The sequence below is a fragment of the Heptranchias perlo genome, chromosome 2 (genome assembly GCF_035084215.1).
Source record: "Heptranchias perlo isolate sHepPer1 chromosome 2, sHepPer1.hap1, whole genome shotgun sequence".
NCBI lineage: Eukaryota > Metazoa > Chordata > Chondrichthyes > Hexanchiformes > Hexanchidae > Heptranchias > Heptranchias perlo.
In genome coordinates this window covers 109,444,675-109,460,414 of record NC_090326.1, presented here as the reverse complement: position 1 = coordinate 109,460,414, position 15,740 = coordinate 109,444,675, and the positions used below count along the sequence as shown (strand labels likewise).

Genomic DNA, 15,740 nt, shown 5'->3' with positions numbered 1-15,740 from the left:
TGCCATTGCTTCAGTTTACAGGATTTACACCCTCCAGCAACATTGTGCTGGCAGAGAATATTATTGATGCTTTCTTGTTGAATTTCAGGTTTTGGACTCAATGATGGACAGTGGCACACTGTACGATTTCTCGCCAAAGAAAATTTTGCCATCCTTACTATTGATGGTGATGATGCCTCTGCTGTTCGAACAAACAGTCCAATGCAAGTCAAGACTGGAGATCAATATTTTTTTGGAGGTAACGTAAAATGCATGAGCTTATTTAGTATTCGGTGAAATTTATGGAGCTCATTTATAAGTGGATTCATTGACATTAAATAGCTATTAGATTTCCTCAGTTTAAAGTCAGTGCATTGTTGATTGGGGTAGCAGGATATAATCCATTTTACTTAAGTGCTGATTTTGAACAAAAAGAAGGGACGGCCATTAACAAATAGTAAGTTGTTTTAAACTCTCATTAAAAATAGTCTAGTATATTTAGATAGCATGATGTGTTGGGAAGTGCTGTATCGTAGTGTTGTAGAATGCCAGAGTCTGCTCCCGATTATTCATGTGGTGAGTTCTTGATCACAGCCAAGATGCCAGAGGGAGGTCAAATGTTTTCCCACCCATGCAGAAAGGGAATACAGAGGGAGGCTCATTCAAGATGCTCCTTTGTACTCTAATGATTGAATCAAGGTTGATGTTGGCGGTGTCCTGGTATTATGTATGTTGCAGGGAGATCTAAAGGCAGAAAGAGATAATATATAAAAATAACTTACAAGATAAAGGAAGTTTTATATATACTTGATTATAATATCTTGGTGGATTTCTATGACGGGGATATAGAATCATAGAAAGGTTACAGCACGGAAGGAGGCCATTCGGCCCATTGATTCTGCGCCGGCTCTATGCAAGAGCAATCCAGCGAGTCCCACTCCCCTGCCCTATCCCCGTAGCCCTGCAAATTTTTTCCGTTCAAGTACTTACCCAGTTCCCTTTCGAAGGTCATGATTGAATCTGCCACAACCACCCCCCCCGGGCAGTGCATTCCAGATCCTAACCACTCGCTGTGTAAAAAAAAGTTTTCCTCATGTCACCTTTTGGTTCTTTTGCCAATCACCTTAAATCTATGTGCTCTGGTTCTTGACTCTTCCGCCAATGGGAATAGTTTCTCTCTATCTACTCTGTCTAGACCCTTCATCATTTTGAATACCTCAATCAAATCTCCTTGCAACCGTCTCTGTTCCAAGGAGAACAAGCCCAATTTCTCCAATCTATCCATGTAACTAAAGTCCCTCATCCCTGGAATCATTCTAGTAAATCTCTTTTGCACCCTCTCTAAGGCCTTCACATCTTTCCGAAAGTACGGTGCCCAGAACTGGACACAATACTCCTGTTGTGGCTGAACCAGTGTTTTATAAAGGTTCATCATGACTTCCATACTTTTGTAGTCTATGCCTCAATTTATAAAGCCCAGGATCCCGTATTTCTCAACCTGCCCTGCCACCTTCAATGATTTGTACACATATACCCCCCAGATCTCTCTGTTCCTGTACTCCTTTTAGAATTGTGCCCTCCAGTTTATATTGCCTCTCCTCGTTCTTCCTCCGCAATGTATCACTTCGCATTTTTCTGAGTTAAATTTCATCTGCCACGTGTCCGCCCATGCCACCAGCCTGTCATATCCTCTTGAAGTCCATCACTATCCTCCTCACTGTTTACTACCCTTCCAAGTTTTGTCATCTGCAAATTTTGAAATTGTGCCCTCTACACCCAAGTCCAAGTCATTAATATATATCAAGAAAAGGAGTGGTCCCAGCACCAACCCCTGGGGAACACTACTGTACACCTCCCTCCAGTCCGAAAAACAACCGTTCACCACTAATCTGTTTCCTGTCCCTTAGCCAATTCTGTATCTATTTTGTTACTGCCCCCCTTATTCCATGGGCCGCAATCTTGATGATAAGCCTACCAAGCAGCACTTTATCAAATGCTTTTTGAAAGCCCATATTCACCACATCAACTGCATTGCCCTTATCTACCCTCTCTGTTACCTCATCAAAAAAATCTCTATCAGGCTGGTTAAACATGATTTGCCTTTAACTAAAATTCGTGCTGGCTTTCCCTAATCAATCCACACTCGTCCAAGTAACCGTTAATTCTGTACCGGATTATCATTTCTAAAAGTTTCCCCACCACTGAGGTTAAACTGAGTGGCCTAGAATTGCTGGGTTTATCCTTACACCCTTTTTTGAACAAGGCTGTAACATTTGCAATTCTCCAGTCCTCTGACACCACCCCCGTATCTACGGATGTTTGGAAGATTATGGCCAGTACCTCCGCAATTTCCACCCTTACTTCCCTCAGCAACCTAGGGTGCATCCCATCCGGACCTGGTGATTTATCTACTTTAAGTACAGCTAGCCTTTCAAGTACCTCTTCTTTATCAATTTTTAGCCCATCCAGTATCTCAACTATATCTTCCTTTACTGGGACTCGGGCAGCATCTTCCTTGGTAAAGACAGATGCAAAGCACTCATTTAGTACCTCGGCCATCCCTCTGCCTCCATGAGTAGATCTCCGTTATGGTCCCTAATCGGCCCCACCCCTCCTCTCACTACCTGTTTACTGTTACATGCCTGTAGAAGATTTTTCGATTCCCTTTTAAGTTGGCCGCCAGTCTATTCTCATACTCTGTCTTTGCCCCTCTTTCCTTTTTCACTTCTCCTCTGAACTTTCTATATTCTGTCTGGTTCTCATTTGTGTTATCAACCTGACATCTATCATATGCCCCTTTTTTCCGTTTCATCTTACTCACTATCTCTTTTGTCATCCAGGGAGGTCTGGCGTTAGTTGTCCTACCTTTCGTGAGAATGTGCCCAGACTGTACCCGAACCATCTCCTCTTTAAAGGCTGCCCACTGTTCAATTACAGTTTTGCCTGCCAATCTTTGATTCCAATTTACCCGGGCCAGATCTGATCTCATCCTATTGAAATTGATCCTCCTCCAATTGAGTATTTTTACTTTAGTGTGGTACATGTCCTTTTCCATAGCTATTCTAAACCTTATGATACTATGATCGCTGCTCCCTAAATGCTCCCCCATTGACACTTGCTCCACTTGGCCCACCTCATTCCCTAGAACCAAGTCCAGCAATGCATCCTCCCTTGTTGGGCTGGAAACATACTGGTTAAAAAAGTCATCCTGAACACATTTCAAAAATTCCTCCCCCTCTTTGCTCCTTATTATTATTGTTATCCCAGTCTATATTAGGATAATTGGAGTCCCCAGTTATCACTACTCTTTGGCGTTTGTTCCTCTATATCCTTCCCACTAGTTGGTGGCCTATAGAATACACCCAATAGTGTAATGGCACCTCTTTTATTTCTTAACTCTAACCAAATAGATTCTGTCCTGATATTACCTAACCGTCACTTCAATCACATTACTTAACGTAACCCTTTTTTCACGGACCAGGTTATACTCTCTGGACACATTGGCCAATATTTTATAGCACTGCTGGAGCAAACATCGCAGGTGTGTGTGTATGTGCTGAATTTGAGAGGAAATCACGACACTCAATGTATGTGACAAATGAAATTTGGTCAGACAAAAGTTCCATCTGTCTGTCAACCTAAGACAACTAGCCAAAGGGATTGGTATAAAGCATTTTCAATACACATTGTGACCTGGTGTTTGCCTCAGATATTGGACTCTAGTCAACACAATGCTACTGGAACTACCAGACTTAAATTTGGATGGATCTCACTGAAGGCACTGCAACCAAATCAGGGTGAGATTCAGCAGCTTGTTGTTAACCAATGACAAGCCTGCCTCACATTGACCAGTGACAAAACAGTACTGAAGAACCTCAATGTTGTCATCCTTCAGACTGATGGCGAATGCGTGGAGATGAGTGGCCTTGTGCAAGCTGTTTGACTGTGGAGGGCATCACAGCTGAGCCCAATGCAGTACAAACACACAGCTGGAGTCTCTGGATAGCAACCTGGAGCAGGAATCCTGCTTTCCATACGTCGTACCTCCCTCCTTCCTCTTTCTGAGATCAGCTAACTCAATAGGAAATGAAGGGACTTCCTGATCTGTGTGGGAGAGTACCGCACCATATAGTGCAAGTATATCTGTTTTCTTCTGCTGTTTCTCTTTCTTAATTCTCTCACTCTTCCCTTCTTTCTATTCTTACTAACGTCTTTCCTGTAACTTGTTACCTGAAGCCTGGCTGTCCAGAATGCCAAAGTAAGCTTTGCGTACATTTACTGCAACTAAATGGCTGCTAAGATTCTTAAAGATAATGCACAATTTTGTATGTTTTCTCAAAGAATAATGGTCACCATTTTTGTTGGTCTCAAGGGTATTGATTTCAGTCATTTTTTGCCTCTGTCTCGGGAACCCTGTAAAATAGGATATTTGATAAACCTGGTAAAACTGATATCTGTAAAGAACTTAAAGTCTAACCATTGCTGCAACTTTTTTTTAAAAAATCAGCGTTACAAAGATCTAATATAAATTTTAAAATTGTAACCTCCTTTTGGTTTTGTTTACTGTATATTTTTGATGCCAAGGAAAATCAGTCACTGTTTCCACTCCTGATTGTTATCCAGCAATCCCTGTGAGAAGTGTATGTGTGTGGATGTTGAGGGAGGACAGGAATGGAATTGGCTGTAATGGCCCCGATGATTGAGTCATCTGCTGACGCTCACCGTCAAGTCTCGGATATGAATAATGACCATTTGTGCTTGGTAGCAAAGAGCTCCCGTCAAACTGTACCCAAAGAACCTTCAGGATGGAAGAAAAAGTGGCGAGGAAAAAAAAAATTGATTTATTCTTCACACAGGCAAGCTATAAACGATGAGTTGAAAGTGAGAGGTTGACATGAATCTCCATTCACTATGGGAGATTGTTTGATGCTTTCAGACCCTATGATATCATGTTGTTTTCCTGTCAATTGTGGCACGCAATCTCTGATATTGCCGTCTGAGCCAGCACCTTTTGATCTGGAGCCTGCAAATGATTGCTGAAAACAAAGGAGTGACTGCTTCAGTGAATCCAGCCTCCTTTCTCAGACAATTGTTTGTGCACTCTGAAGCAAATTCTTTAGTGAAATTTATTCTTGGTACAATGTGATAGTAAGGACGGTGAAATTATTATGATGGTGCACAATTAAAATAGAGCAGAGAGCTATAAAAATAACTGGCTTTAATGCTGAAAACCAAGAATAGGATGATAAATGTAATTTTTTTTTACAAATTGGGAAATGCCAGCAGCTTTACGAATAGAACACAAATCACAGAATGTGATACTGAGCCTATACAGGGTATTGGCTCGTCCCTATCTGGAGTGCTGTGTGCAGTTCTGGGACACCATATTACAGGAATGACTTTACGGCACTAGAAAAGGTGCAGTAAAAGGTTACTGATCTGATACCTGGTATCAGAGACCTGAGCTACAAAGGGAGACTACAGAAACTGACTTGTTTACACAAAAGACTAAGAGGGGATTTTATTGAAATATTCAAGATCCCGGGAAAATTCACTTGTGAAAAACTGTTTACATTAACACAAGGGGGCATGGGATGAAGCCTAGAAGAGCAGAGGTGAATGGACAGATTAGATTAACTATTTCACAGAGTGTTGAATTTTTGGAATAGCCTGTCCAGTGTGACTGATAATATCACTAATTTTAAGAGGGAGTTGGATAGGTATTAGATGAGAAAATTAATTGCAGGATACAGATAGCAAACTTTGTAATCTGCTTTTGAACTCGGGCTGTCCAGATGGACTGAAATGCTATTTTTTCTGGTCCTGTACAATTCTATGTACCCACTCGGGCCGATCCACCCTCCTGCCTCAGGGCAGTGATCTTCTGCATGCAAGGACTGTAGTCTGACTCTGCTGGTAGTGTCTGACATTTCTCTTGTTTTCTCTGCTTAAATGTGGGAATAGTTCTGCTTCTCTAGCTCATCTAACTCCTCAGCAAAACAAATCACTTGCAAACTGTGCAACAATCAGAGCTGTGAAGAGAAAGAGAAATCCAGAAAACATGCAAAAGGAGAAGAAGAAAAAGACAGATAAAGGGAGAAGAATGTCCTAACACTGCTTGGTCCTCTCCTGGGGTCCATGTGATGGTTGCAGCACACCACTTTTAGCCATGTTTCTGCTTTTGATGTGGAGTGGTGGTGCCTCAGCTGTGAAGTTCATGACTGAAAATCTCAAACCCAAGATTTGTCACAGCATTGACAGCTTTGAGAATACAAGTGTCAACTTTAGAAAGCAAGAGATGCCTGTTTCATTTGATTGAAGACTTTGAGTGTTTAGATCTAGATTAATGGAAGCTTGGGAGTGAGTGCAAAGCAGTGATCTAATCATGGGGTTCAGTTGATTTCATAAACTGAAAGAACGAAGCTTGATAGCTATTATGACAACTCTCAGGTTAGTTTGCAGCCTTGAACTCGCTTCTTACTCTTGTCACTCTTTTATGATATAATGGAGGTTAAATTCTTTAAGAGTTTTATTGTGTCTTTGGCCAGTTTTTGTGCTGGCAGCAGTTTGGTGTGGTTGCTGATGATATTTGCAATCCTTGTCTTTTGAGATGTTGGGCTCGATTTTACCAGCAGGTTTCGTGTGCATTTCCAGTGGGGGGGCCCCGAAAATCCCGATATCCAGGCACGTGACCGGATCGCGCCACGATCCCGCCCACTTCCGGGTTCCCCGATGACGTGCGGGGGTGCGTGCGTAGCCCCCGCTGGTGGGAATCCCGCAGGCAATTAAAGCCAGCGGGATGCCACTTGAGTGTATTTATTTTGCTTGTTCAGGTCATTAACTGACCTGATGGACTGTGTGTGATTTTGGAGAAACATGGAACTGTTTCACACACTGGGGGAAACAGTCCTAGTTGAACTGGACGTGTTGCAGCCGTCAGCCTGTGGCAGCTGCAAAGGTCCATTTGACAGGTTTGGGGGGTGGGGGAGACCCTCACCCATTGCAGGAGGCCGCTCTGTCACTTGGGACAAAGTGTGGCCTCCACCACCCCCCTCCTGACGGTCAAAGTCACCAACCTGCACACTCACCCCGGGGTCCGGAGACATGTGCCTACCTTGCGGACCCCCTCAGATGTACATATTGCGGATGGGGGCCGCCGTAGCTGCAGTCATGACCTCCTCGGAGGGCGCACAACATCGCCAGCCTCACCATCCACGCCGTCCACCTCTGACACGTGGAGCTCCACAACAGAGTGCTGTGACACATCCACCTGTACAGCAGGAGGGAGGGCTACTGCAGAGAGAGACGCGTCGCAGAGGGCACTACCCTCGCCACAGGGTCCACAGACCGAGGCGCAGCTCCCCGGACCTCTCCGAGCAGCAGTGCACACGGAGGCGCAGATTCACTCGACATGTAGTCGTGGACATTTGCAGCCTCTTTCATGCCGAGCTGCTCCTGGCTGGCCCCAGCACCATCTGCTTACCTGTCGCTGCCAAAGTCACCATTGCCCTCCACAACTTCTCCACCGCATCCTTCCAGGGTGCAGCCGGGTACACCGCCGATGTCTCTCAGTCGTCTGCGTGGAAGAGCCCTGCAAATACACCTGCACCTACTCTGCAGTAAAACAATGGGTGGCATCAGTGATGGGTCCTCATCGTGATACCCAGGAGCAGGCATTATTGCACAAAACAGACAGGATTCGCAGAGACATGGCAGTGATGGTGCCAATATAATGTGTGATGTGAGTTGTTCTGAAATTCAATATAGGTAACACCCAGGACAAACCCTCAAACACCCTTGTGCATCCCCTTCATGCTCACGACACGTTTGCCTTACGCTTCCTACTGCACATATGTGATGCATGCCCTGTGGCTGCAGCACAGGTGGTGGCAGGGAGTGAGGCTGGCCGTGAGGGAGATGCACGAGAGGGTGCGTATGGGATAGAGCCATGAGATTATATGAGGATTGGGTTGCGTGTTGGTGGCGGGGTGAGTACTCGCGAGGTGAGTAGGTGCAGGTAAGATGAGGATGGGGTTTGAGTGGGTATGAGGGATGATGTGACAGAGTGGTGTTGGCGGTGCCAAAGGAGATGTGGGGTGGGGGCAGTGTTGTGGCAGACGGAGTGCAGGGGAAAGACTACGTGTTCTCACTGTGGCTGACCTACTGCGGTCATTGGAGCGCCTCCTGCACTGTATGCAGGTGGGCGATATGTTGGTGGTGCAGGTGACCTCCTCTGCCACCTCGAGCCAGGCCTTCTTGGTGGCAGAGGCAGGCCGCTTCCTCCCGCCCGCCGGGAGGAAGATCTCTGTCCTCCCCCTCCTCCTCACCCCATCTGATGATACCTGGGGTGAGGCATCATTAAACTGGGAGCAGCCTTCCCCCTGGGCTGCTCCATGCTGTAATGTGTTCTATTGGTTGCAGCATCTGTCAGTGGAGGACTGCCCCTTTAACTAGAGAGCCTCCAGCTGACAGATCGTACTGCGCATGCGCAGCCCGCCCGACGCGCAGACCAGCAGCGCGGAGCCCGGAGGAGCAGGTAAGTGAATCCAATTAGTGGGTTGCCTGCTATGATCGCGCGGGCAACCCATTAATTTCACCGAGCGTGTTGACCACGCTCCCGAAACCCAACCCGCCGGAAACCCGCAGGCCTGGTAAAATCGGGCCCGTTATGTGAGATTCATGCAAAAGATTTAATGCAGTCATGGAACAATAACCTGAAATTAATTACCAGGAAAATTTGTGTCTATTATACACAATAACATCATAATGCAACTGATCATTAGGAGATTTGCACAGATATCTAACCAAACAGCCAATTTGGTAGATGGATATTCCTTTCATTTGTTCCTGCACAACATCACCTGCTGTTTCCCAGGAATTACAATGTAGGATGCTGTGGAGTCACATGCAGTATCCTTATCAGTGATTGAGTACAGTAGCCATTGGAAGTCTTAATGTATATAATCAGTAAAATTGATATTTACTGCCACTTTTTCAAATTCTCCTCAGCACTGAAGCTTTATGCCTCAGGCTCATTATAGTATGCCACAGGAGACATCAGACTATCTGCAGTGCACAGATGTATCACACAGGTGACTGATGCATTGTTTGCTAGAGAAAGCAATTTTACCCACTCTATGGACAACCAGCAGCAACATGAGAGGGCACCGCACTTTTTCCTTGGCATTGTGAAGTGGTCCGAAGAGGTTTGGACTGGGATTGGGGCCTTAACCACTAAAGAAGTGGGGTAGTGGTGGGAAGGGGGGGGATTCTTTGCATTTTGATATTGCAAGTTGTCCTCTGATGGGGGGCAGCCTCTTGTCCTTGCTGGAGGGGAATCTGACAGCCCCACCCCAGGCCTCATCAGCATAGAAGTGCCCCAGATGTTCGGTGCCAAAGGCCTACTCCTGATGGCCTCTTCCCCCAGCTCCGCAAACTTCAGCGGAGATACGGATAAGCGCAGCTGGGGACTTGCGTCAGGATGTGGCTTCCCCATTTTGAGGGAGATGCATCACATTGTGAGAGTGCATACTTTTGGATGAATACTTCAAAAATCATTGTTGGTCCTGCCTTGGCTGACCTGGCAAGGTCTCTAAACTTTGTGCACTCCGCATTGACATATGTTGCCATCTCCTGACTATCACTCTGCTATATGGATGGTGGCCTGGATGCCAAAGAGACTCAACCCCACTCTGCCACAATTACCCCGACAAGACTTCCATGGAAATATTGAGGCACATGTTGCTACATTACCTTTCTCTTCCATTTGTGCAAAAGTTGACTAACAGTAAAATTTTTTGCATATAAATTCAAAAATAGATTACAGCCTTCTTCCAATATGCTCCAAAAATAGGCATTGTTCATACCAGGAGCTTGCTGCACTTATGAAAATAAGGTTGACCCTGGAAGTTGTCATAGCTGACAACCACTCCATCCACACACAGACAGGAAAAGTCATCCTATAATCTAGTCAAATTGTAATGTTTATCTAATTAAGCCTTGTAGATAACCTTCGGCATGCAGCTTAGGTAAAATATTTTCATACAGATCTATGACTGATTTGCACATTGCTGTGTAATGTTTTCTTTATTAAGAGCTTGTTTGTGTGTGTGTGTGGGGTTTCAGAAGACAAAAACGTTTTCTGTTCGCAGCAATAGAACAACTACAATTGGCCACGGTGTTTCTGGGTTATGGAGGGAAAATGTCAATCAAGGTTATCCAGTGGCTGCTCCTGGAAAGTGTGCACGTGTGATTGTCAGGTGAGGACAGGATCAGGCTCGGCTGCGATGCTCCCTACGTTTCAATAGCCTGCCATCTGTCTCAGCTCAAAGATGATGAATAACCACTTGAGTAAGGTACTCGACGATGCCTGAAGCCCAGGAAATTACCCTTGAGGCAAGTCAGCACCTTTGGGATCGAGGTGGAGAAACCTAAAGGGGGCAGGAGTAAAAAAAAAATCCTTTTTGAATGTTTTTTGATTTTTGCTTGGCTAAAAAAAGGTTATTCCTCAGAAGAAATAAAACCTGTATAATTCAGGACATGGAAATGACAGCAACCTAACTATCAGTGCATTTTATTTGATTTTCCATTTTTTTAATGTTAGACTTTGAATTTAATTGTGTGAATGTGGCATTCTTCACTGAAACTGACACTGGTATTTCTGAGAAGGATAGTAAATATATTGCTGTTAAATGTGACCGTGATGCTCCTTTAGAATGCTCTGAGCTACCAATGTCCTGTAACCCAAGTGAGATTTACCGTCTGCAATACATATGTGTGATATGTATGTCAAGACATGTTGAAGGTTTATTAAATTGTCCACCCCTCCCTAATGTAAAACTTCAGTATTGCTTTGATCTTCAATTATATATTGATAAATACTTTGATAGAAAATATCTTGCGGACAGACAAGACCATCTTGCATTGAAAGGTTATATAAATCCTGCGAACATTTTATGAAATACCAACTGATCTTCCATGGCATTGCTCCGAGGTGATCTAGAGCACAGTTGTAACTTTAAAGCTGCTGCTGAGGTACTTGACGTGAGGGAGTGGACTGAGTGGAGTTAGGGGGGGGGGTTGGTTATCAGAGGATGGGGGAATTGGAGGAGGCAAAGGCAGAAGAGTGGATGCCCAAGTCCACATGCTTCTCACCAAGGAGCCTTCAGTGAAGTGACCTCAACCCAAACATTTTCAGCTGCTTCATCATAGGAACATAGGAATATAGGAACAGGAGTAGGCCATTCAGCCCCTCGAGCCTGCTCCACTATTTGATAAGATTGTGGCTGATCTGTGATCTAACTCCATATACCTGCCTTTGGCCCATATCCCTTAATACCTTTGGTTGCCAAAAAGCTATCTATCTCAGATTTAAATTTAGTAATTTGAGCTAGCATCAATTGCCGTTTGCGGAAGAGAGTTCCAAACTTCGACCACCCCTTGTCTGTAGAAATGTTTTCTAATCTCGCTCCTGAAAGGTCTGGCTCTAATCTTTAGACTGTGCCCCCTACTCCTAGAATCCCCAACCAGCGGAAATAGTTTCTCTCTATCCACCCTATCTGTTCCCCTTAATATCTTATAAACTTTGATCAGATCACCCCTTAACCTTCTAAACTCCAGAGAATACAACCCCAATTTGTGTAATCTCTCCTCGTAACTTAACCCTTGAAGTCTGGGTATCATTCTAGTAAAACTACGTTGCACTCCCTCCAAGGCCAATATGTCCTTCCAAAGGTGCGGTGCCCAGAACTGCTCACCGTACTCCAGGTGCGGTCTAACCAGGGTTTTGTATAGCTGCAGCATAACTTCTGCCCCCTTGTAATCGAGTCCTCTCGATATAAAGACCAGCATTCCATTAGTCTTCTTGATTATTTTCTGCACCTGTTCATGACACTTCAATGATCTATGTACCTGAACCCCTAAGTCCCTTTGGACATTCACTGTTTTTAACTTTTTACCATTTAGAAAGTACCCTGTTCTTTCCTTTTTTGATCCAAAGTGGATGACCTCACATTTGTCTACATTGAATTCCATTTGCCACAGTTTTGCCCATTCACCTAATCTATCAATATCTCTTTGTAATTTTATGTTTTCATCTACACTGCTTACAATGCCACCAATTTTGTGTCATCGGCAAACTTAGATATGAGACTTTCTATGCCTTCATCTAAGTCGTTAATAAATATTGTGAATAATTGAGGCCCCAAGACAGATCCCTGCAGGACTCCACTAGTCACATCCTGCCAATGTGAGTACCTACCCATTGTCCCTACTCTCTGTCGCCTTTCGCTCAGCCAACTTTCTAACCAAGTCCGTACTTTTCCCTCGATTCCATGGGCTTCTATCTTAGCTAACATTCTTTTATGTGGGACTTTATCAAATGCCTCTGGAAGTCCACATAAATAACATCCATTGACATTCCCCTGACCACTACTTTAGTCATCTCTTCAAAAAATTCAATCAGGTTTGTCAGGCACGACCTACCTTTCACAAATCCATGCTGGCTCTCTCTGATTAACTGAAAATTCTCGGTATTCAGTCACCCTAACCTTAATTATAGACTCCAGCATTTTCCCCACAACAGATGTTAGGCTAACTGGTCTATAATTCCCTGGTTTCCCTCTCTCTCCTTTCTTAAAAAGCGGAGTGACATGTGCAATTTTCCAATCTAGAGGGACAGTTCCTGAATCTGGAGAACTTTGAAAGGTTATAGTTAGGGCATCTGCAATCTGCTCACCTACTTCCTTTAAAACCCTGGGATGGAAACCATCTGGTCCTGGGGATTTGTCACTCTTTTGTGCTATTATTTTCTTCATTACTGTTGTTTTACTTATGTTAATTTTATTGAGTCCCTGTCCCCGATTCAATATTAGTTTTCTTGGGATTTCCAGCATGCTATCCTCTTTTTCTTCTGTAAATACTGACGCAAAGTAATTATTCAACATGTCCGCCATTTCCCCATTGTCAATGACAATATCCCCACTTTCAGTTTTTAAGGGGCCAACACTGCTCCTGACCACCATCAATGACCATCTCTGTCATAAAGTAAGGTAAGTTTGTTGGCTGATGATTCTATAGTGTTCATATCCACTGAAAACTTCTCCAATAACAAAGCAGCCAATGCTAGCCTACCTGGAAACATCCAGGCTTGGCTGACAAGTGGCAGGTAACATTCACACCACGCACGTGTCAGGCAATGACCATCTCCAAAAAGAAAAGGTGCAACCATCAACGGCTGATTAGTATCACTATTGCCAATTTCCCTTATCAACATCCTGGGGTCACCATTGACCGGAAACTTAACTGAACCAGCTATCAACACTGTGGCTACAAGTTTAGAGCACATGCTAGGTACTCTGCGATGAGCGTCTCACCACTCAAAGCCCCTCCACCATCTAATGGAGTACTTGCCACTCATCTGAATCAGTGCAGCCACAATCGCACTCCAGAAGCTCAGAATAGTCCGCTTGATCGGTGCCACTGCCAACAGACACAATATCCACTCGCTTTACAACTCTATGCACTACCTATAGGACACGCTGCAGCAACTCACCAAGCTTTTGTTGGCAGCAACTCCAGCCCTTTGACCTCACCACTAAGGACAAAAGCAGTAATGTCATGGTCCAGTTTCACCTCCACGTCCTGACTTGGACATATAGATCCGTTCCTTCATTGTCACTTGATCAAAGTCCTGGAATTCCCTACCTAACACCATTGTGGGAACACCATCAGCATGAGGCCTACAACAGTTCAAGGAGAAGGCCGACCAGTACCTTCTCAAGGGGATGAGCAATAAATGCACCCTTGCCAATATCATCCACTCCCCGAGAACAAATAAAAGAACTTGTGTCCTGTTTGAGAACTATACCAGCAGATATTTTCCAAATAATTCACATCTTGTCTTAACTATCCTTTTTGAGGGATTTGTTAAGAGCGCTTTTAATGCTTCACTCCGATGGTTGGGTCAGGGGCCATGGAGAAGAGATAGAAGAGGATTGCAATTTACTAACAAATTCCTGGCAGATGACAGTGGCTGTCTTTGCTTTCTTTTTCACTGCTTGTATGCCATCCTACGACAACTCCTCTTCCAATGAGTTCATTTTTCATCATCCATTTCAGTCTCAAACAGGTCACTTTTTTAGCTGACAGCCACTATCATCTGCTATCTGAATGTGCATGGCGTTTGTGTCATAATTCCAGAGTTGTTGGCACAGATCATACTGGCAGGTGAGGTACCCTGCCTTGTTGAATCTCTTCAGCTGATAGGGCCTTCCAGAGCTATGAAATCAGGCTTCAAAGAGAGGCACATGTCTTTATTATTTCTGCTCTACCTGGCCCACAGGGAAAGCATTAGAAGTTTAAAAAATCTTTCAAATGCAGAAATGCTAATGTATATTAGGTTTCATCATTTTCCAGAAATTTTGTGAATGTAAACTTGTACAAATATGACGTTTGAGTCAAGCAGATGTGAGTGTGACATTAACGTTGCATATCAAGGTGAGCACGAGACACAAGACTATTTTTATATATGGATAGTTGATATATGGTGAAGTTCATTCCAACTCCACACCAATTAAAAGAGAAATAAAATTCTTTAGGTCTCCCTTGTACGATAGAATATCTGAGTCGAAAGAGTTTGAGGAAGTCAGTGGTTGCTCTGAGGGCTCTGTCAAGCACAACCTTAATTTAGCCATCTGGAGATGTGCAAGAACAGCCTGGGGGTGGGAGCTGATAAGCTTCTTGATTCTTTTTTTGTTCCCTCTGGAGAAACTTGATGGCCAAGTGCTCACTGCATGGAAAGTTATGGATATGAATACACGGAGCACTGTTTCGCACATCAAAGCATTGGCACGTACCACAACCTCTTCACTGTTTAAAATAGTCACTTTTTACAATCTTCTGTATGGTATAAAAATGAAGCTCATGGTGGTGCTTTTTTCTTGTATCTTTCTGAATATTAGAAATGACATTTCATTACAATAACATGCTCTTGCATGATTTTTAGGCAGCAGTGCAGATAAAAATATGAAGCTCCAGAATCTATGAGGCGCAAAGGCTGGAATGTATTGATGTGCAATTTGTTTTCCTAATACATTGTTTCCTTGGAACTTGTCGCACATATATTTGTGTTCTTTTCCCTTTGACAATAAATGGATATCATAGCATACTGAACATGAGAGAAACAATGGATTTGACTGAGACTGCTTCAATATAATGGGATTGTATTTATACAGAACTCCCCATTTTTATATAAAAAAAACAGTTCAGCCCCGATTTTAACTTCTCCATTTCCTCCCCCCCCCCCCCGCCCACCCCATGCCCAACAAGAACAGGGTGTGCAGGGGTTGAAATAAGAGTAATTTACCTCCCCATTCACACCGCGCTCCCATCAGCTGCTAGTTTAACTCCTCGATTTCGGGAGGCCTGTGAGGCCCTTGCTGCAGGCAGGAGACAGCCTCATAAATATTCAAAGTCGGGGTCCGATGACGTCATTTGGACACCGATGTAAATTTAACTCCGGGCCGCATGAGTCCCACACAATGCCTTCAGTGCTGGGGACAGCTGCCGTGAAATGGATCCAGTGCCAGAAGATGCCCAGAAAGATTTTTTAAATTTCTAATGCTTTCCCTCTGTGCCAGGAGGAGTAGGAATAATGAATATTTGCAGGGAACATGAACAAAGAAATAACTTGAATTGTAATGCTGTGCTTGTATACTTTCAGTTGAGAGCAGATATTTTGTGTGCTTGGTAAGAATTCACAT

General features: G+C 44.0%; 1 protein-coding gene across 2 annotated transcripts in view; it reads left to right on the top strand.

The window, feature by feature from the left end:
- cntnap2a (contactin associated protein 2a) overlaps positions 1 to 15,740 on the top strand; it is a 1,620,024-nt gene that overhangs the window by 755,762 nt on the left and 848,522 nt on the right. For both annotated transcript variants that reach the window (XM_068005678.1, XM_068005683.1), the window contains exon 9: positions 89 to 238. In XM_068005678.1, the coding sequence (XP_067861779.1) occupies positions 89 to 238 (150 nt within the window). The remainder of the gene's footprint in view (positions 1 to 88; positions 239 to 15,740) is intronic.